Source organism: Oncorhynchus mykiss, chromosome 7 (assembly GCF_013265735.2).
Source record: "Oncorhynchus mykiss isolate Arlee chromosome 7, USDA_OmykA_1.1, whole genome shotgun sequence".
NCBI lineage: Eukaryota > Metazoa > Chordata > Actinopteri > Salmoniformes > Salmonidae > Oncorhynchus > Oncorhynchus mykiss.
Window position 1 is genome coordinate 39,711,078 of NC_048571.1, and position 25,314 is coordinate 39,736,391.

At 43.2% G+C, this 25,314-nt stretch overlaps 1 protein-coding gene across 1 annotated transcript in view; it reads left to right on the plus strand.

The window, feature by feature from the left end:
- The window catches only part of LOC110527736 (metabotropic glutamate receptor 4), a 340,536-nt gene that overhangs the window by 277,889 nt on the left and 37,333 nt on the right, over positions 1-25,314 (plus strand). The window contains exon 7 of the mRNA XM_021609206.2: positions 1,983-2,183. Coding sequence (XP_021464881.1) covers positions 1,983-2,183 — 201 coding nt within the window. The remainder of the gene's footprint in view (positions 1-1,982; positions 2,184-25,314) is intronic.

Consider the following 25,314-nt stretch of genomic DNA (forward strand, 5'->3'; position numbering starts at 1 on the left):
TTTGTCAGGTTTCAAAAAGGCTTTACGGCGAAAGCATACCATGCGATTATCTGAGGACAGCGCCCTGCATACAAAAGCATGTAAAACATTTTCCAACCAAACAGAAGCCTCACGAAAGTCAGAAATAGCGATAAAATAAATTGCTTAACTTTGAAGATCTTCATCTTTTTGCAATCCCAAAGGTCTCAGTTACACAATGAATGGTCGTTCTGTTCGATAACGTCCTTCTTCATATCCCAAAAATGTCTGTTTATTTGGCGCGTTTGATTCAGAAATACACCGGTTCCAACTCACCCAACATGCCTACAAAGGATCTAATAAGTTACCTGTAAACTTGGTGCAAACATTTCAAACAACGTTTCTAATCCAACCTCAGGTACCCTAAAATGTAAATAATCTATCAAATTTAAGATGGAATAAACTGTTTCCAATACTGGAGAAAAACAACGAGGAGCGCACTCTCATTCACGACTAGAGTCCACCTGAGTGACACTTAGAAAGAATACGACTACTTCTTAAGTTTAAAAAAAAAAAAAAACATTGAACAATTTCTAAAGACTGTTGACATCTAGTGGAAGCCATAGGAACTGCAAATCAGTTCGCCTCCCAAATCAGTTCTGTTATACTCACAGACATATGCATATGCATATTCTAGCTTCTGGGCCTGAGTACCAGGCAGTTTACTTTGGGCACCTCAGTCATCCAAACTTCAGAATACTGCCCCCTAGCCTTAAGTAGTTTTTAACTGACTTGCCTGGTAAAATAAAAAGTAGATAATTGTAAGACTTTTCCCCCACAAACTAAGGTTCCACCCCTTTTTTTAAAATGTTTGCCTAAAATGACATACTCAAATCGAACTACCTTTAGCTCAGAACATGAAGCAAGGATATGCATATTCTTAATACCATTTGAAAGGAAACACTTTGAGGTTTGTGGAAATGTGAAAGGAATGTAGGAGAATATAACACATTAGATCTGGCAAAAGTTAATTTAAAAAAATAAATGTTGTACCATCATCTTTGAAATGCAAGAGAAATTAAATTTATCTAGCCCAGGCAGAATTTAGACTTTGGCGTCTAGATTGCAGCACTGTAGGTGCAAAGTTTTAGAGTGATCCAATGAACTATTGCACATCTGTTCAAAATGTTGTATCAAGACTGCCCAAATGTGCCTAATTTGTTGATTCATACATTTTCAATTGTGTACTCTCCTCAAACAATAGCATGGTATTCTTCCACTGTTATAGCTACTGTAAATTGGACAGTGCAGTTAGATTAACAAGAACGTAAGCTTTCTGCCCATGTCAGATATGTCTGTCCTGGTATTTTTTTTGTTTCTTACAACCTCATGCTAATCACATTAGCCTACGTTAGCTCAACCGTCCCGAGGACGGGACACCGATCCTGAAGAAGTTTTTAAAGTGGACTCTTATGTTTGATATGGCACCGCAGCTGATGGAGTAACAATCTGCAATTATTTAGTGCCAGATTGATGAGCATTGCAAATACACATTTTAAAGATCAAATTCAATATGATTGCCTCGTAGCAGTCACACTAGTGTGGCCTTGAATTAACACTTGCTTGACAAGGCTATCAATGGAGAAATTGAGTACCAGCAAAAGGTTGTTATTTCCTTTCTTGATTTGTAACTCCAAAAACCATCACAGCATGGAGGCTAATCGCTACCTGCGTGTAATAATCACCCACTGTTAGGATCAACACAATAGAAATTCGATACACACATACAATGTAATTTGACATAATATTCAAAGACATGTAGGTCTGTCTACCTGATACTGCATTGCTGTATTATTTCTCATTTTATTTTTTGAACATAATGTGAACTATCACATGTAATACTCTTCATATGATTCGGATCCACTTTTCTATGAAGCAAAAGATGATACTGGGGTTGGTAACCAATGCTATAACGTATTGCATTTCTCAGATACCTAACTTGGTTCTCTCTCTCTGCTCTACAGATCAGGAGCGGATAGGGAAGGACTCCAACTACGAACAAGAGGGGAAGGTGCAGTTTGTGATCGATGCAGTCTATTCCATGGCCCACGCGCTGCACAACATGCACAGGGAGCTCTGTCCAGGGAAGGTGGGCCTTTGCTCTAGGATGGATCCCATCAACGGCACTCTGCTGCTCAAACACATCCGGATGCTTAACTTTGCAGGTCAGTCACTTTCTTGGTGCACACACCCACAGGCTCGTATGTACTGTATGTACACACGCAAATAGGACATCCAGACATTTTTATTTATTTTATTTCACCTTTATTTAACCAGGTAGGCAAGTTGAGAACAAGTTCTCATTTACAATTGCGACCTGGCCAAGATAAAGCAAAGCAGTTCGACACATACAACAACACAGAGTTACATATGGAGTAAAACAAACATACGCTCAATGGGGCGGCAGGGTAGCCTAGTGGTTAGAGCGTTGGACTAGTAACCGAAAGGTGAGATAAGGGAGGTAAAGGCAAAAAAAGGCCATGGTGGCGAAGTAAATACAATATAGCAATAAAACACTGGAATGGTTGATTTGCAGTGGAAAAATGTGACATGGATATAATGGGGTGCAAAGGAGCTAAATAAATACAGTAGGGAAAGGGGTGGTTGTTTGGTCTAAATTATAGATGGGTTATGTACAGGTGCAGTAATCTGTGAGCTGCTCTGACAGCTGGTGCTTAAAGCTAGTGGGGAGATAAGTGTTTCCAGTTTCAGAGATTTTTGTAGTTCGTTCCAGTCATTGGCAGCAGAGAACTGGAAGGAGAGGCGGCCAAAGGAAGAATTGGTTTTGGGGGTGACCAGAGAGATATACCTGCTGGAGCACGTGCTACAGGTGGGTGCTGCTATGGTGACCAGCAGGGTCTTGTAGATGACCTGGAGCCAGTGGGTTTGGCGACGAGTATGAAGCGAGGGCCAGCCAACGACAGCGGACAGGTCGCAGTGGTGGGTAGTATATGGGGCTTTGGTGATGAAACGGATGGCACTGTGATAGACTGCATCCAATTTATTGAGTAAGGTATTGGAGGCTATTTTGTAAATGACATCGCCAAAGTCGAGGGTTGGTATGATGGTCAGTTTTACAAGGGTATGTTAGGCAGCATGAGTGAAGGATGCTTTGTTGCGAAATAGGAAGCCAATTCTAGATTTAACTTTGGATTGGAGATGTTTGAAATGAGTCTGGAAGGAGAGTTTACAGTCTAACCAGACACCTAGGTATTTGTAGTTGTCCACATATTCTACGTCAGAGCTGTCCAGAGTAGTGATGTTGGATGGTCGGGCAGGTGCAGGCAGCGATCGGTTAAAGAGCATGCATTTAGCTTTACTTGTATTTAAGAGCAATTGGAGGCCACGGAAGGAGAGTTGTATGGCATTGAAGCTCGCCTGGAGGGTTGATGCCAGGAGTTCCTCTGGAGGAACACCCTCCCCCCCGTTCAGCTCAAACGGTGGCGCATGGAACGCAAAAATATTCTTAGAAATATTTAACCTCCACACATTAACAAGTCCAATAGCTCAAATGAAAGATAAACACCTTGTTCATCTACCCAGCATGTCAGATTTTTAAAATGTTTTACGGCGAAAACACACCACACATTTATATTAGACCACCACCGAAACAAAGACAAGCGGCAGCCATTTTGTCCCAGAAAATATAAAATTATAAAAGCAGGATTAAAAAATAAATCGCTCACTAACCTTTTGAAAATCTTCATCAGATGACAGTGATAGGACATGTTACACAGTACATTTTTTTTTTTTCAATAATATGCCATATATATCCATAAATGTCCATTTACAGTGTACTCATGTTCAGAAATTACTCAAAAATGCCCGCAGGAAATCTAGGTAGCTCGGCAAGATAACGTAAATAGACATCATAAACTTTGGCTAAATATACATGTTCTACATATAGTTAGAAAGATACACTGCTTCTTTATGCAACCGCTGTGTTAGATTTATTTTTAACGTTACAGAAATCGCACACTATTTCATATGCTGAGACAGCGCTCAGTTCCAAGCTACATTTCCACGTAATGTTGGAGTCAACAGAAACACAGATTTAAGCATAAATATTCCCTTACCTTCGATGGTCTTCGTTCAGAATGTTCTGGAAGGGTTCATACTTACCCAATACATCGTTTGGTTTCAAGTCTTGCGTCTTTGTATTAGCTACTGCTAATAACATCAGCTGAAATGCACCCAAAACGTCCTCCGGTCCGGATAAGTTGCTCATCAAAACTTCAAAATTACACATTATATGTCGACTAAACAGGTCAAACTAAGTGCAGAAGCAAGCTTTATGATGTTTTAGACGTGCAAAACAAACTTCAATTCAACCGGGCATCGTTTGCTCTTCCCAGGAGTGCTGGAACAAAGGAATGGCTGTGACCAATTCGCGCCCTAACGCACAGGTTTTTTTATCGCGACACTTACTCCAATCACTCCTATAGGGCCAATTCTCGCGCGATTTGAACGATTGAACGCTCCAAAGAAAGAGGACATCTAGTGGAAGAGATGGAAAGTGTCCCCAGATCCATAAGTGGTCGGGAAGGGTGGGGTCCATGACGTCAAAGTTGCTCCAACTTTCATGGCCACAAAAACTAGTTTGGAAGAATGCATGCCCTGTGAGTTCTGCTATACTTACAGACATAATTCCAACGGTTTTAGAAGCTTTAGAGTGTTTTCTATCCAATAATAATTATTATATGCATATATTAGCAATTTTTGATTTTTTTTTTTTCAGTTTACTAGGGGTACCCAATTTCTCCAAAGGGGGCGTAAATCTGCCATGCCCTCAAAAGGTTAACACAGTGCCCAAAGAAGGGCCAGAAGTATACAGAATGGTGTCGTCTGTGTAGAGGTGGATCAGAGACTCACCAGCAGCAAGAGAGACATCATTGATGTATACAGAGAAGAGAGTCGGTCCAAGAATTGAACCCTGTGGTACCCCCATAGAGACTGCCAGAGGCCCGGACGACAGACCCTCCGATTTGACACACTGAACTCTGTCTGAGAAGTAGTTGGAGAACCAGGCGAGGCAATGATTTTAGAAACCAAGGCTGTCGAGTCTGCCGGTGAGGATGTGGTGATTGACAGACTCAAAAGTCTTGGCCAGGTTAATGAATACGGCTGCTTCTTATCGATGGCGGTTACGATATCGTTTAGGACCTTGAGCTTGGCTGAGGTGCACCTATGAAAAGCTCTGAAACCAAATTGCATAGCGGAGAAGGTATGGTGGGATTCGAAATGGTTGGCAATCTGTTTGTTGACTTGGCTTTCGAAGACCTTAGAAAGACAGGGTAGGATAGATACAGGTCTTGTGAGCGGACCAAGTAATTGGGCGTCACTCTAAAGCGGAAGGGTGGAATAAACGAGTCAGGAGTAGGTTTTCTTAATTGAACACAGTTCTCTATTGAGGGCATTTGGTCAACACAAACACTCCAACATTATCAATGAAAATCTCCCAAGGAAAAACATACATCTTCTTCTCCAGATAAAACAGGAACACAATACGATTATCTTTAAACTATAACAAAAGTCACAAGATTGTCACCATCTTAGTGGTTCTTCATGGATAGCTCCTCTGTCTCGGTGGCCATCTTTCAGAGATAGTTTTTCCCCCCTTCTCTGCTGGTTCCATACTCTCTCTTATAGGGGAAGGAGAATATGTAATTAGTACCGTCAGCTGTGCTTAATTGCCTCTGGTTACCTTGTCTCCCATGCCTTGTTGGGCTACTATCCGTGAGCCCAGCCTGCCCTCTGGTGGTCCTTCCACATACCTTCCCCCTCAGGACCGAACCGGAGGGTCGGGCCCCAGACGCACCGTCTTGGTCTCGTCGGGACAGCGCGTCTGCATTCCCGTTCCTCGATCCGGCCCTGTGGATGACATGGAAAGAGAACGGTTGTAAAGACAAAAACCATCTGGCTATTCTGTTGTTATTGTTTCTCTTACCAGCCATCCACATGAGGGGCGCATGGTCAGTAACTATTGCAAACCTCCGACCCAGTAGGTAGTACAGGAGATAATCGAGGGCCCACTTAATGGTTAAGGCCTCTTTCTCTATGGTAGCATATCTCTGTTCCCGATCGCTGAGCTTCCTACTACTCTTCCTATGAAGAGAATCGGCTTCTCTGCTTCGCCTTTACCCTGAGCTAGTACGACCCTGAGCTAGTACGGCCCGAGCCCCGTATCCGAGGCGTCAACCTGCACAATTAATTATTGTGAGAAGTCCGGAGCCTGTAGGACGGGATCAGAACACAGGCCATCTTTTGGCAATTGAAAGACCTCTTCCGTCTCGTCTTTCCACTCTACCTGGTTTGGCAGGTTTTTCTTGATGAGGTTTGTAAGGGGGTTGGCAATGGTTGCATATCCCGGGATAAAACGGCGATAATATCCCGTTATCCCAAAGAAGGCCCGAACGTCCCGCTTGGTCCGGGGTCGAGGCCAGTCCCGAATTGCCCTGGTCTTCTCTGCCTGTGGGCGTATTTTCCCATTCCCCACGGTGTACCCCAGGTATTCCGCTTCGGACAGGCCCAGGCAGCATTTATTTGGATTGGATGTCAACCCTGTGGCTTCCAAACTCACGAGCACTGCGCGTAATCGCAGGAGCTGACTATCCCAGTCCTCGCTGTGGATGACCACATCGTCTATGTACGCTGCTGCATACTCTTGATGGGGCCGTAGAATGGCATCCATGAGGCGTTGGAAAGTTGCAGCGGCACCATACAGTCCGAAGGGCATCCTCACATACTGGAAAAGTCCCTCTGGTGTGGCGAAGGCAGTCTTTGGACGATCCTCCGGAGCCACCGGCACTTGCCAATATCCCTTCGTCAAATCCAGGGTGGTGATGAACTTGGCCTTTCCTAAGCCCTCCAAGAGTTCATCCACATGGGGCATGGGATACTCATCGAATGTGGAGATGGCATTCACGCCCCTAAAGTCGTTGCAGAGTCTCATACTACCATCGGATGTGGGGACCAGGACTATGGGACTGGACCACTCACTCGTCGATGGCTCGATCACACCCATCCTCAACATCTCCCTTACCTCATTCTTAGCGTTGACTCGGCAAGCCTCAGGATTCCTGTAAGGGCGGATATGCACCTTCTTGCCGGGTTCAGTGTGGATATGGTGGAACAGGACATCTGTTTGTTCTGGGAATGGAGAGAATATTTGACCGAAGTTCATAATCAGCTTGTCTAGCTGGCTTGACTGCTCCGGCAGGAGAGTTTGGCCACGGCGCACCTGTGGTAGAGCCTCCTCTTTTCCTTTGCCCTCCAGGGCCATCAAAGCCACCTCCTCCTCTCGCCCATGGTACGTCTTCAACAGGTTTATGTGATAGAGTTGGACCTTCTTCCTCCTGTCAGGTTGCTTGATGAGGTAAGTGACCGGTGAGACCCTTTTCATTACCTCGTAGGGCCCCCTCCACTGCGCCAGCAAGCGATGTTCGGCCGTGGGCACGAGCACCATCACTTTCTCTCCCACAGTGAACTCACGGGGGGTCGCGGACTTATCATAGGCCCGGCCTTGGCTCCTTTGTGCCTTCTCCATATGCTCCTTGACTATGGGCCACACTGCTGACAGGCGGTCTCTCATCAGGGTAACGTGTTCTATTGTGGATCGAAAGGGGCATGGTTGGGTCTCCCAGGTCTCCTTGGCTAAATCGAGGACACGAGAGGACATCATGAATAACTCCTTGGCAAATCCCTTTGACGACATGTTACGCAGGGGTATGGCCTCCGGGAATTTAAAAGCGTAATCTATAACCACTAGGATGTACTCGTGTCCTCTGGCGGATTTTGGGAGGGGTCCTACGAGGTCCATAGCTATGCGTTCAAACGGAGTCTCTATGATGGAAAGAGGAATCAAAGGGTTACGAAGGTGTGGCCAAGGAACTGTATGTTGACATTGATCACACGTCCTACAATACCTGGCCACATCCCGGGTGACCCGGGGCCAATAGAATCTCTGCATGATTCTGTCAATAGTCTTGTCTCGTGCCAAGTGTCTTCCTAGGACGTGGGCATGGGCTAACTGTAGAACTGTATCCCTGTATGGTCTAGGCACCATTAGAAATTCCTGTTTTTCCCCCCTTCGCCGTACAACCCAGGATAAGAGTCCCCGCCTGATTGCACATTCCTCCCATCGATCACCTTCACCTTCCTCATGGCCTCCCTTAGGTCTGGGTCTCTATGCTGCGAGGTGCCGAACTGTCCCTTTAATTCCCGGGGCAGGTCGACCTCGGTAGAGGGATGTGGAGGTTGTTCCCCATCCCCATCAGGGGTGACCAAGGAGAATCCCTTCCAGGTTCCCTCCTCGGATGGAGCTTCAAATATATCCCTTAGCACCTGGTTGCTCCTTCCTTCCTGCATTGTGTATAACTCTTCGCAGGTGTCTTCATCGGTGGTGTCCTGGAATACAGTGGAGCAAAAAAGTATTTAGTCAGCCACGAATTGTGCAAGTTCTCCCACTTAAAAAGATGAGGTCTGTAATATTCATCATAGGTACACTTCAACTATGACAGACAAAATGAGAAAAAAAATCCAGAAAATCACATTTGCAAATTTATTTGCAAATTCCACAAAAAAAACTTCCACAATAAATCGTTGTTTTGTTCCATAATGTCCAATACTAGTGTCCAATTAGCTGCATTTGCTTGCACTTTCAGCTCACGTGCCCAAAAGCTGACGCTGGTCCAGGAGAACTCGGACGAAAACTTCAAAAATATATATTCCAGGTTGAATAAACTGGTCAAACTAAGTAGAGAATCAATCTTCAGGATGTTATTTTCATATATATCCAATAACGTTCCAACCGGAGCATACGTTTTCATCTGCAGCCAAATGGAATGATGGTGATATCAACAGACAAATGCGCAACAGGGAAATTGCATTCTGCCAGGACAGTGACTCATTCCCCTCCCATTCAGTCAAAGTTCACACCAGAGGCTCCATTCCACATTCTACTGAATGAGGACATCTAGTGGAAGGCGTAGGAATTGCTAACAGATCCATATCTTATTTGGAAGTGAAGAGGCGATGACTTAAAATTAGACCCGCATTCAGAATTGTACTTCCTGTTTGGAAGATTGCCTGCCCTATGAGTTATGTTATACTCACAGACATAATTCAAACAGTTTTAGAAACTTCAGAGTGTTTTCTATCCAATAGTAATACTAATAGGCATATATTAGCAATCTAGGACAGAGTAGGATGCAGTTCACTATGGGCACGCAATTCATCCAAAGTGAAAATACTGCCCCCTCTTCCCCAACAAGTTAAGGGCAGTCAGGTCTGGAGAGAACCAAGGGCTATATCTGTTCCTGGTTCTACATTTCTTGAATGGGGCATGCTTATTTAAGATGGTGAGGAAGGCATTTAAAAAAAATAATCAGGCATCCTCTACTGACGGGATGAGATCAATATCCTTCCAGGATACCCCGGCCAGGTCAATTAGAGAGGCCTGCTAGCTGAAGTGTTACAGGGAGCGTTTGACAGTGATGAGTGGAGGTTGTTTGACCGCTGACTCATTATGGATGCAGGCAATGAGGCAGTGATTGCTGAGATCTTGGTTGAAAACAGCAGAGGTGTATTTAGAGGGCAAGTTGGTTAGGATGATATCTATAAGGGTGCCCGTGTTTATAGCTTTGGGGTGGTACCTGGTAGGTTCATTGATAATTTGTGTGAGATTGAGGGCATCAAGCTTAGATTGTAGGGTGGCTGGGGTGTTAAGCATGTTCCAGTTTAGGTTGCCTAGCAGCACAAGCTCTGAAGATAGATGGGGGGCAATCAGTTCACATATGGTGTCCAGAGCACAGCTGGGGGCGGAAGGTGGTCTATAGCAGGCGGAAACGGTGACACACTTGTTATTAGAGAGGTGGATTTTTAAAAGTAGAAGTTCAAATTGTTTGGGTACAGACCTGGATAGTAGGACAGACCTCTGCAGGCTATCTTTGCAGTAGATTGCAACACCGCCCCCTTTGGCCGTTCTATCTTGTCTGAAAATGTTGTAGTTAGGGATGAAAATTTCAGAAGTTTTGGTGGTCATCCTGAGCCAGGATTCAGACACGGCTAGAACATCCGGGTTGGCAGAGTGTGCTAAAGCAGTGAATAAAACAAACTTAGGGAGGATGCTTCTAATGTTAACATGCATGAAACCAAGGCTATTACGGTTACAGAAGTCATCCAAAGAGAGCGCCTGGGGAATAGGAGTGGATTCACCTCTACATCACCAGAGGAACAGAGGAGGAGTGGGATAAGAGTACGGATAAAAGCTATGAGAATTGGTCGTCTAGAACGTCTGGAACAGAGAGTAAAAGGAGGTTTTTGGGGGCGATTAAAATAGCTTCAAGGTATGATGTACAGACAAAGGTATGGTAGGATGTGAATACAGTGGAGGTAAACCTAGGTATTGAGTGATGGTGAGAGATATATTGTCTCTAGAAACATAATTGAAACCAGGTGATGTCATCGCATTTGTGGGTGGTGGAACTGAAAGGTTGGATAAGGTATAGTGAGCAGGGCTAGAGGCTCTACAGTGAAATAAGCCAATAAACACTAACCAGAACAGCAATGGACAAGGCATATTGACATTAAGGAGAGACATGCTTAGTCGAGTGAACATAAGGGTCCAGTGAGTAGTGAGGTTGGTTGGGGTTACGGCAATTCAGACAGCTAGCCGGGCCATCGGTAGCAAGCTAGCATAGGATGGAGGTCTTTTTTTAGCCACCTCGTGCGTTTCCATCGGTAGATTAGTGGGTTTCCGTGTGGTAGAGGGGATCAATCCAATTGGCAAAATAGATATAGTTATAACGACCCAAGAACAATTGGACATGTATGCACAAACACAAGCATACACTATGTAAAGCAATAATTTCCTCACTATTTCATCAGATTGTGGTGTTTTTCTATGATTATTTCATAAAGTGAGATTATTTACATGGTGTGAAATGAGGAGGCGAGGAAGAGACTAAAAACCTAACATAAAAACGCTGTTTTCTGATTCCTTCCAAGTAACAAAATGTCAAGAGAGGGCCTCTTGAACAAATAGAGGAAATATCTTTCTAAGTATTACAGAGATTAGTTTCAAATCGATTAAATGGAGAGAAAAAAAATGCACAGAAAAGCCCTTGAAGGGGGGCAGCCCCTTGAAATACATAATCCTAGTGAAACATATTTAATAAATGTTTGGCAAAAAAACATTTATCCCCCTGTTGATTACATTTATTACAAAAGACCCCATTGTACTGTATACGTGAGAAACATGTATCACCTAAGGGGAGATAAATCAAAACAGCAACTGCATGTGTTTGCTCGACTTATTTGAAGACACCATCTAGGGAAACGACACTAACTACACTAACAACTAGACCAATCTGGATGTAGATGCTGTGGGTTGTTTCTGGGTTACACGCAACGTCATCCTGTTGCATCATCAGCAGCACACATCAGTATGTTTAACATGGCCTCGTACAACCAACAACCTGAGCGATGGGGAAAGCACACTGGGGGGCAATTTCTAAAACCAATATTTATCTTCTTCTCATCAGATAAGTATTTACAACCAAAGCACACACACAAAAAAAACATTTTGTCTGTTTGTTGACTTTGTGTTCGGTTTTCGGAGGGTCTCCGTTGAAATGTAATTATTACCCAGTCTGAGTTTTAACCGTAGAGCTTTCATACAGGGTCTAATGTGTCACTCCTTTTAAACAATGTCATGTTTTAAGCATCCAGGATCAAGTACAAATGACAAAAAGGTCAAACGACAACACCCTCCCAAGCAAAGCATTGTGGTAATGTAATAACTCATAGTGTGGCGGCCATATCTCTGGCGGGCTGACAATCATCAACAATCTTATCTTGGAATATCGGTGGACTTTCACTCTGGTCTATCTATATACAGTTCAAGTCGGAAGTTTACATACACCTTAGACAAATACATTTAAACTCAGTTTTTCACTTTTTTTTTTTTTTTTTTTTTTTTTCACTTTTAATCCTAATAAATACTCCCTGTCTTAGGTCAGTTAGGATTGCCACTTTATTTTAAGAATGTGAAATGTCAGAATAATAGCAGAGACAATGATTTATTTCAGATTTTATTTCTTTCATCACATTCCCAGTGGGTCAGAAGTTTGCATGCACTCAATTAGTATTTGGTAGCATTGCCTTTCAACTGTTTAACTTGGGTCAAACGTTTCAGGTAGCCTTCCACAAGCTTCCCACATTAAGTTGGGTGAATTTTGGCCCATTCCTCCTGACAGAGCTGAGTCAGGTTTGTAGGCCTCTTTGCTCGCACACGCTTTTTCTATGGGATTTTGGTCAGGGCTTTGTGATGGCCACTTCAATACCTTGACTTTGTTGTCCTTAAGCCATTTTGCCACAACTTTGGAAGTATGCTTGGGGTCATTGTCTATTTGGAAGACCCATTTGCGACCAACCTTTAACTTCCTGACTGATGTCTTGAGATGTTGAACCAATATATCCACATAATTTTCCTCCCTCATGCTGCCAACTATTTTGTGAAGTTACTAGTCCAACATTCTAACTACTAGGCTAACTGCCACCTGTCGCCTGTCAATTAGCCTATCAGAAGCTTCTAAAGCCATGACATACTTTTCTGGAATTTTCCAAGCTGTTTAAAGGCACATTCAATTTAGTGAATGCAAATTTCTGTGAAATAATCTGCCTGTAAACCATTGTTGGGAAAATTACTTGTGTCATGCACAAAGTAGATGTCCTGACCGACTTACCAAAACTATAGTTTGTTTAACAAGAAATTTGCGGAGTGGTTGAAAAACAAGTTTTAATGACTCCAACCTATGTGTATGTAAACTTCCGACTTCAACTGTATCTCAACACACACAGTAGGAGAGAGAACTCCTCTTTTTCTCAAGTGTGAGGATGCTTATCCTTCTGTCATTTCAATAAGTAGGTTCTTTGATGTCTTGCTGTTATTATCTTTCTAGAAACTCCACTTATCAAATGTCTCATTTTGGCTCACTCAGCAGCATAGGCAGAGGAATCATACTTTCCAACCTCACTCTAGCCCCGGGTCCCAACCCCTCCTAGCACCTCCTCCCATCTTGTGCCTACCTCTCCCTTTTCATGCTCTAAAGACTAGCTTGACATTTCAATGGGCTGCGATTGAATGAAGCTTTATATCATTGTTCTGCATCTGAGAAACATTTGTTGTATGTTTTTTATTTTTTATTTGTACCTATATTTATTTATTTGTACCTGCAGACAGAATGCAGTGGCCTTTTCGACTGTCAGTCTCCACAGACACTGCAGTAATGACTATGGAACAATGACAAAGCACTGTGACAAAGCTTCTTTTTCCATCTTCTCAGTGAAGTGCACAAAAACATATTAGGTTGTTTGTTTTACCCAATTGCTGGGTCACTTAGTTGGGTTGTTTCTTTAAAAACTGCTGGGTTATTGGTGCTGGGTTATTGAGATCAGAAGACTGGAGGCATAGTTTAGTAGGGGCGCGTTTTTTTCCTTTGACTTAAGACAAGAGGTGTGGGGAGTTCATTACTAATTAGTGATCTTAATTCAACAATCAAGTACAAAGGAGGAGTGAAAACCCACTGCCACTTGGAATGGAATGAGTTTGACAAACTTAGAACCAATGCCAATATGGGGCACTTTACTCTTTAGATTTTATGTTAAATTAATTACTAAACTTATTTTTAAGCCCATGTTTTATCATTATTAATTATAAAAAGATCTGTCAGCGGTATTTTGCGGAGTAAGCAAACTGACTGGACCAGGCTCCTATGTCCCTAGTAAGTTGTTCCTTCAAAGGTGCACCACAGAGCAAAGATATGCAAGGCAGGACCTGCAACTAGTATCGCCAGTGGAGAACGAGAGTGTCGAGTGACGCACACAGCATTTGATTTGATTTGAGCTTCCAGTGATGGGCAGGACTCACATGAGGTATGTTTGTGAATTAATTTGATCAAGCTTTGTAGCCTATGAGTCCTTTTTGAGTCCTTTTTGTTTCTCTGTAATAATTGCCACCTAGCAATTTATGAAGTTGGCTTTAGCTAACCATCTCTCAACCTCATAACTAGCTACAAAACCATTTAAGGCTATCAATCAAGTTAGAGTACCTTGTCTAACTATCATAGCTGGCATGCCTGCTGGCAAGGTTGCTAGACTTTAGGAGCAACTCAAATTGATTGCTCTAATACTTGTTATGATACTTTATACCACAGCATTGTTGAATACTCGTTTCTGATTGGCTAGAAGGGCATTCTAGACTGGACATTAAAAACAGACAGTTGGAAAATATATTGGGACACGTTGCAATCATGATGCAATATGCGCAGACCGTACTTGCTACAAATTTACAGAAAGCTAAATCAACAACTACACAAACTGAAATAGGATACATTATTAACACAGGTCCAATGAGGAAGATATATAGCTAGCTAGCTAGCTTGCATAGATTTTTGCAGAGACATTTTTTTGGAGCATCTGATGACCTAAAGCGGTGAGTGATGAACATGCATTTATCTTGTCCCCTCAGCCGCTAAAGCTGTCAAATCCTCCCACATATTTCCAGTTTAACCAGATGTTTTCAGCAACTGATATTTTAGAATTTGCTTGTCATATTGGCAGGTTTGCTAGTAAAAAACTATTTAGTTAGCTTTTAACCTAGTGTTTGATATGCAATGCGATCTCCTCAGTCAGTGTTGTTGAGTGTCCTGATGAGAAGACAAACTATTATAGCTATAATCATGAAAAAAGCAATAATCATGTTAAACACTATTATTGCACAGAGTGAGTCCATCCAACTTATTATGTGACTTGTTAACCAAATGTTTACTTCTGAATTTATTTAGGCATGCCATAAAAAAGGGGTTGAATACTTATTGACTCAAGACATTTCAGTTTTTCACATTATATGGTATTGTGTGTATTGGCCATTGGCCAAAAAACTCTAAATGTAATCCATTTTAATTTCAGACTGTAACACAACAAAAAGTGAAAAAAATCAAGGGGTGTGAATATTTTCTGAAAGCACTGTAAATGGTATATTTTTTAAATGTAATCTCAAGTAGTTCCTACTTCACATTGTTTCTCAATTACATGTACACATACAGGATAGCAAATTACAGTAAACAGTGTATCATAAATTCATTAGTACAAAACATTTAGATGGTAAAAGGTGTACTCTGAGGCCATTAACCAAGGTCCTCTTCTCATGAGTCTGGTCGCTGCGTATTACAACCCAGCTGGAGAGCACTTGTACATAGACAAGTTTAATTTACTGAAATGGAGTAATCATGCAGACAGAATGAAGGTGACAGCGAGAGAGAGAGAGAAGGAGAGTGAGAGTGAGAGAGAGCGTATGGGAGAGAGCTTGCGAGAGAGCAGGAGAGCACAGTGTAGTGGAAGATATGTGTGTATTTCTTTCTGCACATGGGCCTCATGATGTACATTTCATTAGGTATTAATGACTAGTGTATTGTGGCGAGCTGCGCTGCCTTCTATCCACCAAGGTGTCGCACCTGCAAGGTCATGCAAAACAAGCACATGTTGGATTAATGATCATAACTCTAACCATAATCATCACCTTTTAAACTAGAAACAGTAGTCAGTGGACCGAATAGACCCAAGTTACAGCTTACTGCATGATCACTCCATCTCTCTAGTGTAGCCTTCTGTGTGCTTGTCTGTACGTGCACCAGCGGAGGTCGCTAAGGGCCTCGTTAGGTGCCATGGTCACAGATTTCATGATTCATAGAATTACTTAATCAGAGAATTAATAATGAGTTTGAAAATGTGGAAAATAGAGAGTGAATGGAAAAGTACTGTAATTTAACACGGAGCACACGAGCACATGGCAGTGCTGATGTGAAACATTAAGGAAAGAGAGACAGGGATAGGACACAATGTTTTGTTCTTTGAATTCCAATGTTTAGTTTGTAACAAACAGAATCCCCCATTGAAATATTTTCTTAACTTTTGCACGGAATACCATTGGTGCATTGTGAACATTACAATCACACAAGACTCACATACCTCTATCAAGTTGAATCAGCTTATCGTGTCTGTCGAACCTGACATTTAACTCATGATTGTTGGTATATAGCCTACTGTATATTGTTTCTGCTCTCCAGAGAGACTCAACTATAGTATTCAGTCCAGTGACATACTATTCATGTACAGATTAATGAAAGGTTGAATCACGAGGGTCAAAGCAACTATAAAATAGCAGGAAAAATACCCTGATTAATGATTGCTGAAATTCTCTGCAGCTAATATCACAAATGGAATGTGAGTGAGTCCACAGGCTAAGCATGTGGAAGTATGCTGCAAGGAGGCATGAGGACTGCAGATGCATTAAATTGCAATGTCTGTACTGTGAGGCGCCTATGACAGCGCTACAGGGAGAGAGGACGGACAGCTGATCGTGGCGGACAACGTGAAACAACACCTGCACATGATCGGTACATCCGAACATCACACCTGTGGGACAGGTACAGGATGGCAACAACAACTGCCCGAGTTACACCAGGAACGCACAGTCCCTCCATCAGTGCTCAGACTGAGGCTGGACTCAGGGCTTGTAGACCTGTTGTAAGGCAGGCCCTCCAGACATCACCGGCAACAACGTCGCCTATGGGCACAAACCCACCGTCACTGGATCCAACAGGATTGGCTAAAAGTGCTCATCACTGACGAGTCGCGGTTTTGTCTCACCAGGGGTGACGGTCGGATTCGCGTTTATCGTCGAAAGAATGAGCGTTACACCGATTTGGAGGTGGAGCGTCCGTCATGGTCTTGGGCGGTGTGTCACAGCATCATTGGACTGAGCTTGATGTCATTGTATGCAGGCAATCAACGCTGTGCTTTACAGGGAAGACATCCTCCTCCCTCTTGTGGTACCCTTCCTGCAGGCTCATCCTGACATGACCCTCCAGCATGTCAATGCCACCAGCCATACTGCTTGTTCTGTGTGTGGTTTCCTGCAAGACAGGAATGTCATTGTTCTGCCATGGCCAGCGAAGAGCCCGGATCTCAATCACACTGAGCACGTCTGGGACCTGGTGGATCGGAGGGTGAGGGCTAGGGCCATTCCCCCCGGAAATGTCTGGGAACTTGCAGGTGCTTTGGTGGAAGAGTGGGGTAACGTCTCACAGCAAGAACTGGCAAATCTGTTGCAGTCCATGAGGAGGAGATGCACAGCAGTACTTAATGCAGCTGGTGGCCACACCAGATACTGACTGTTACTTTTGATTTTGACCCCTCCCTCCCTTTGTTCAGGCACACATTATTCCATTTCTGTTAGGCACGTCTGTGGAAATTGTTCAGTTTATGTCTCAGTTGTTCAATCTTGTTATGTTCATACAATTATTTACACATCAAATCAAAGTTTATTTCACCTTACAGTGAAATGCTTACTTACAGGCTCTAACCAATAGTGTGGCGAGAAAAAAAGTGTGTGTGTGTGTGTGTGTGTGTAGGTAAGTAAAGAATTAAAACAACAGTAAAAATACATTTGAAAATAGGAGTAGCAAGGCTATATACAGACACTGGTTAGTCAGGCTTATTGAGGTAGTATGGACATGTGGGTATGGTTAAAGTGACTATGTATATATGATGAACAGAGAGTAGCAGTAGCGTAAAAAGAGGGGTTGGCGGGTGGTGGGACACAATGCAGATAGCCCGGTTAGCCAATGTGCGGGAGCACTGGTTGGTTGGGCCACTTGAGGTAGTATGTACATGAATGTATAGTTAAAGTGACTATGCATATAAGATAAACAGAGAGTAGCAGCATTGTAAAAGAGGGGTTGGGGGGGGCCCACAATGCAAATAGTCCGGGTAACCATTTGGTTACCTGTTCAGGAGTCTTATGGCGTTCGGGGTAAAAACTGTTGAGAAGCCTTTTTGTCCTAGACTTGGCACTCCGGTACCGCTTGCCATGCGGTAGTAGAGAGAATAGTCTATGACTGGGGTGGCTGGGGTCTTTAAAAATGTTCAGGGCCTTCCTCCGACACCGCCTGGTGTAGAGGTCCTGGATGGCAGGCAGCTTTGCCCCAGTGATGTACTGGGCCGTACACACTACCCTCTGAAGTGCCTTGCGGTCGGAGGCAGAGCAATTGCCATACCAGGCAGTTATGCAACCGGTCAGGATGCTCTCGATGTTACAGCTGTAGAACCTTTTGAGGATCTCAGGACCCATGCCACATCTTTTTAGTTACCTGAGGGGGAATAGGCTTTGTCGTGCCCTCTTCATGACTGTCTTGATGTGTTTGGACCATTCTAGTTTGTTGTTGATGTGGACACCAAGGAATTTGAAGCTCTCAACCTGCTCCACTACAGCCCCATCGATGAGAATGGGGACGTGCTTGGTGCTCCTTTTCATGTAGCCCACAATAATCTCCTTAGTCTTGGTTATGTTGAGGGATAGGTTGTTATTCTGGCACCACCCGGCTAGGTCTCTGACCTCCTCCCTATAGGCTGTCTCGTCGTTGTCGGTGATCAGGCCTACCACTGTTGTGTCGTCAGCAGTCGTGGGTGAACAGGGAATACAGGAGGGGACTGAGCACACACCCTTGGGGAGCTCCAGTGTTGAGGATCAGCGTGGCGGATGTGTTGCTACCTACCCTCTCCACCTGGGGGCGGCCCGTCAGGAAGTCCAGGATCCAGTTGCAGAGGAAGGTGTTTAGTCCCAGGTTCCTTAGCTTAGTGATGAGCTTTGAGGGTACTATGGTGTTGAACGCTGAGCTGTAGTCAATGAATGGCATTCTCACATAGGTGTTCATTTGGTCCAGGTGGGAAAGGGCAGTGTGGAGTGCAATAGAGATGGCATCATCTGTGGATCTGTTCGGGTGGTATGCAAATGGAAGTGGGTTTAGGGTTTCTGGGACAATGGTGTTGATGTGAGCCATTACCAGCCTTTCAAAGCACTTCATGGCTACGAACGTGAGTGTCACGGGTCTGTAGTCATTTCGGCAGGTTGCCTTTGTGTTCTTGGGTACAGGGACTATGGTGGTCTGCTTGAAGCATGTTTGTATTACAGACTCAATCAGGGACATGTTGAAAATGTCAGTGAAGACACCTGCCAGTTGGTAAGCACATGCCCGGAGCATACGTCCTGGTAATCCATCTGGCCCAGCATCCTTGTGAATGTTGACCTGTTTCAAGGTCTTACTCACGTCGGCTACGGAGAGTGTGATCACACAGTGGTCCGGAACAGCTGATGCTCTCATGCATGCCTCAGTGTTGCTTGCCTTGAAGCGAGCATAGAAGTGATTCAGCTCGTCTGGTAGGCTCGTGTCACTGGGCAGCTCGCGGCTGGGCTTCCCTTTGTAGTCTGTAATAGTTTGCAAGTCCTGCCACATCCCGACGAGCGTCGGAGCCAGTGTAGTATGATTCAATCTTAGCCCTGTATTGACGCTTTGCCTGTTTGATGGTTCGTCGCAGGGCATAGCGGGATTTCTTGTAAGCTTCCGGGTTAGAGTCCTGCAACTTGAAAGCGGCAGCTCTACCCTTTTGCTCAGTGCGTATGTTGCCTGTAATCCATGGCTTCTGGTTAGGGTATGTACGTACAGTCACTGTGGGGACGACGTCCTCAATGCACTTATTGATATAGCCAGTGACTGATGAGGTGTGTTCCTCAATGTCATCGGAAGAATCTCGGAACATGTTCCAGTCTGTGATAGCAAAGCAGTCCTGTAGTTTAGCATCTGCTTCATCTGACCATTTTTTTATAGACCGAGTCACTGGTGCTTCCTGCTTTAATTTTTGCTTGTAAGCAGGAATCAGGAGGATAGAGTTGTGGTCGGATTTACCAAATGGAGGGCGAGGGAGAGCTCTGTACACATCTGTGTGTGGAGTACAGGTGATTTACAGTGCCTTGCGAAAGTATTCGGCCCCCTTGAACTTTGCCACTTTTGCCACATTTCAGGCTTCAAACATAAAGATATAAAAAAGTATTTTTTTGTGAAGAATCAACAACAAGTGGGACACAATCATGAAGTGGAACGACATTTATTGGATATTTCAAACTTTTTTAACAAATTTAAAACTGAAAAATTGGGCGTGCAAAATTATTCAGCCCCTTTACTTTCAGTGCAGCAAACTCTCTCCAGAAGTTCAGTGAGGATCTCTGAATGATCCAATGTTGACCTAAATGACTGATGATGATAAATACAATCCACCTGTGTGTAATCAAGTATCCGTATAAATGCACCTGCACTGTGATAGTCTCAGAGGTCCATTAAAGCGCAGAGAGCATCATGAAGAACAAGGAACACACCAGGCAGGTCCGAGATACTGTTGTGAAGAAGTTTAAAGCCGGATTTGGATACAAAAAGATTTCCCAAGCTTTAAACATCCCAAGGAGCACTGTGCAAGCGATAATATTGAAATGGAAGGAGTATCAGACCACTGCAAATCTACCAAGACCTGGCCGTCCCTCTAAACTTTCAGCTCATACAAGGAGAAGACTGATCAGAGATGCAGCCAAGAGGCCCATGATCACTCTGGATGAACTGCAGAGATCTACAGCTGAGGTGGGAGACTGTCCATAGGACAACAATCAGTCGTATATTGCACAAATCTGGCCTTTATGGAAGAGTGGCAAGAAGAAAGCCATTTCTTAAAGATATCCATAAAAAGTGTAGTTTAAAGTTTACCACAAGCCACCTGGGAGACACACCAAACATGTGGAAGAAGGTGCTTTGGTCAGATGAAACCAAAATTGAACTTTTTGGCAACAATGCAAAACGTTATGTTTGGCGTAAAAGCAACACAGCTCATCACCCTGAACACACCATCCCCACTGTCAAACATGGTGGTGGAAGCATCATGGTTTGGGCCTGCTTTTCTTCAGCAGGGACAGGGAAGATGGTTATTGATTAAATTGATGGGAAGATGGATGGAGCCAAATACAGGACCATTCTGGAAGAAAACCTGATGGAGTCTGCAAAGGGACGGAGATTTGTCTTCCAACAAGACAATGATCCAAAACATAAAGCAAAATCTACAATGGAATGGTTCAAACATAAACATATCCAGGTGTTAGAATGGCCAAGTCAAAGTCCAGACCTGAATCCAATCGAGAATCTGTGGAAAGAACTGAAAACTGCTGTTCACAAATGCTCTCCATCCAACCTCACTGAGCTCGAGCTGTTTTGCAAGGAGGAATGGGAAAAAAATTCAGTCTCTCGATGTGCAAAACTGATAGAGACATACCCCAAGCGACTTACAGCTGTAATCGCAGCAAAAGGTGACGCTACAAAATATTAACTTAAGGGGGCTGAATAATTTTGCACGCCCAATTTTTCAGTTTTTGATTTGTTAAAAAAGTTTGAAATATCCAATAAATGTCGTTCCACTTCATGATTGTGTCCCACTTGTTGTTGATTCTTCACAAAAAAATACAGTTTTATAGCTTTATGTTTGAAGCCTGAAATGTGGCAAAAGGTTGCAAAGTTCAAGGGGGCCGAATACTTTCGCAAGGCACTGTAGAATTGTTTTCCCTCTGGTTGCACATTTAACATGTTGATAGAGATTTGGTAGAACTGATTTAAGTTTCCCTGCATTAAAGTCTCCGGCCACTAGGAGCGCCGTCTCCGGGTGAGTGATTTCCTGTTTGCTTATACAGCTGGCTGAGTGTGGTCTTAGTGCCGGCATCTGTCTGTGGTGGTAAAGAAACAGCCACGAAAAGTATAGCTGAGAAACCTCTAGGCAAGTAGTGTGGCCTGCAATTTATCATAATATACTCTACTTCAGGCGAGTAAAATCTAGAGACTTCCTTAGATTTCGTGCACCAGCTGTTGTTTACAAATATGCATAACCCCCCCCCCCCCCCTCCCTGGTCTTACCGGAGTGTGCTGTTCTATCCTACCGGTGCAGCGTGTATCCCGCTAGCTGAATATCCATGTCGTCATTCAGCCACGATTCCGTGAAACATAGGTTTTTACAGTTTTTGATGTCCCGTTGGTAGGATCTTCGGGATCGTACCTCGTCTAGTTTATTGTCCAATGATTGCACTTTGGCGAGTAATATTGACGGTAATGGCAGCTTTCCTAGTTGCCTTCTGCGGGTCCGGACCAGGCATCTGGCTCTTCTTCCTCTGCGTCGCTTCCTTTTGCTAATAATTGGGATCTCTGCCCTGTGGGGTGTTTGGAGAATATCGTGTGAGTCCTGCTTGTTGTTGTTAAAAAAATCTTAGTCTAATCTGAGGTGAATGATTACTGTCCTGATATCTAGAAGCTATTTTCTGCCGTAAGATACGGTTGCAGAAACATTATGTACAAAATAATTTACAAATATCGCGAAAAACACATAATAGCACAATTGGTTAGGAGACCGTAAAGCGGCGCTGAAAGTAAACTCAATTGACAGTGAGAGGACATTTCTTTTTTTCTGAGTTTAACCTTTCTGATCTCCCCATCCCAGATCCGGGATCGTGAATACAGACTCAAGCTCATTACCATAACGCAACGTTAACTATTCATGAAAATCGCAAATGAAATGAAATAAATATGCTAGCTCTCAAGCTTAACCTTTTGTTAACAACACTGTCATCTCAGATTTTCAAAATATGCTTCTCAACCATTGCAAAACAAGCATTTGTGTAACAGTATTGTAGGCTAACGTAGCATTTAGCATTAGCATTCAGCTGGCAACATTTACACAAAAAAACAGAAAAGCATTCAAATAAAATCATTTACCTTTGAAGAACTTCAGATGTTTTCAATGAGGAGACTCTCAGATAGCAAATGTTCAGTTTTTCCTGAAAGATTATTTGTTTAGGACAAATCGCTCCGTTTTCTGCGTCACGTTTAGCTATGAAAAAACCCCTGTATCCAGGATTGTGTAAATCTATCAGCAAGCTCATTAGCATAACACAACGTTAACTATTTATGAAAATCGCAAATGAAATGAAATAAATATGCCATCTCTCAAGCTTAGCCTTTTGTAAACAACACTGTCATCTCAGATTTTCAAAATATGCTTCTCAACCCTAGGAAAACAATCATTTGTGTAAAAGTAGCTAGCTAGCGTTGGCATTTCGCGTTAGCATTTAGCGTTAGCATTAGCGTTAGCATCCAGCACGCAACATTAACAAAAACATAAAAGCCTTCAAATAAAATCATTTACCTTTGAAGAACTTCTGATGTTTTCAATGAGGATACTCTCAGTTAGATAGCAGATGCTCAGTTTTTCCAAAAAGATTCCTTGTGTATTAGAAATAGCTCCGTTTTATACATCACATTTGGCTACCAAAAAAAATCTGAAAATTCAGTCCTCAAAACGCGAACTTTTTTCCAAATTAACTCCATAATATCGACTGAAAACATGGCAAACGTTGTTTAGAATCAATCATCAAGGTGTTTTTCACATATCTCTTCATTGATACATCGTTCTTGGACACATGCTTTCTCCCCTGAATCCAATGGTAAAGTAGAAGCAGCTGGCAATTGCGCACCGAATTCGACGCAGGACACCAGGCGGACACTTGGAAAATGTAGTCTCTTATGGTCAATCTTCCAATGATATGCCTACAAATACGTCACAATGCTGCTAAGACCTTGGGCGAACGACAGAAAGTGTAGGCTCATTCGTTGCGCAATCACAGCCATATAAGGAGAATGGAAAACAGAGCTTCAGAAATTCTGCTAATTCCTGGGTGATGCATCATCTTGGTTTCGCCTGTAGAATGAGTTCTGGGGCACTTACAGACAAAATCTTTGCAGATTCTGAAACTTCAGAGTGTTTTCTTTCCAAAACTGTCAAGATATGCATAGTCAAGCATCTTTTCGTGACAAAATATCGCGCTTAAAGCGGGAACGTTTTTTATCCAAAAATGAAATAGCGCCCCTAGAGCTCTAACAGGTTAATAGCTTACAACAAAACGTACACTCAGTATTACTTTCTTAGCCACAGTATACATATCCTGGCATGTTGCATAATTTGTGCAGCAGCATACAAGACATATTTTTGTTGTGCTCACTTGAACAGGAAGGTGGGGCGGCAGTCCTGCTTGTGGGAAAACTTTGTCATCAAAGTCTGGCATTCTCTGGATTCATGGTGCTTTCAAGACAACTGGAAATTTGGGGGAAAATTAGGTTGAATAATGACGTCAGTGATCTTCAGGTTGAAACGTTGATGCTCTAGAAAGAGGCCTGAGTTCCCGACTTGGAATTCCGAGTTGGATGAACGGTCAAAACTTATTTTCCCAGTCGGAGCTCATTTTTTCAGCGTTCACAGTTGTCTTCAACGCACTGGAGTCAGAAGTCAAAGATTTCAGTTTTCTGTCAATCCAGTTCCCAGTTGCTTTGAACACGGCAGAAATCATGCTGGATTGACAGCATGGCCGATGTAGTCAACTTTTTCTGGTCCATGACGTTGTGTATGAATGTTTATCCTTTCAAGGTTGGAAAAGAGACCCTTTCAGACAGATTTTTTAAATCCTTAATCCCAGACTTGGAACACATACCTTTCCACCGAATAGCAGGCAGGGGAAGCAAAAATAGTGTTTAGCCACTGATTCCTATAAAACCACTCTGTACTTTAGCTGGCTGCCCCTCCACCAAAGAAAGAGCTGCTAGGCTGAAGCACCTTCATTTTGAAGCAACCTTACTCAACAGAGTATGCTGCTTCATTAACTCAAGGATAACTCTTTTTTTTTACATTGTTTGCAAACTGATATGTGACACGAATGAATGCCAAAATGAAATGCAAAACATGTGGTGCTCAAAAAACCCTCTGCCCCACCTGAACCTGAATGACGGGTCGCCACTGACCTGTCCCCTAAATCGGCATGAGCTTTAGCCAGCTTCTCTGACTATTGTTGTCATACCATGTATGACAAGATTGCATGACAACAACATGCCTGCATGACAACGCTAGTCAGAGGAGTTGGCTAAAGCTCATACAGATATGAGGCCATGCATACTAGAAGGCATACAATGAACATACAGTCCGTTTTGAGAACAGCTTGGCTAAGAGATGACAATAAGCTTTGGGCCAACCTCAGAATGGAGCACTAAAAGACTATAAACTGTTAAATGTAATTACATCTGCAGTGGCAGACTGTGGTGCTGCATTAGTGTCTGAAAGGACCAATGGGGAGGTCAAGATCCATTTTCCTCTCACAGTGACAGCATGGGACCCAGTGGCATGGCATGGGCTATGGCCTCAAAGCCTTAACAAGCCCCTTAATACACAGTTCCATCTAGGGCTATATGCCTTAGTTTTCTTTTTTTTAACAGAAAAATACTATGATTGAACTACTGGATACAAATGCAGATCAACACTTCAGTTGTGGAG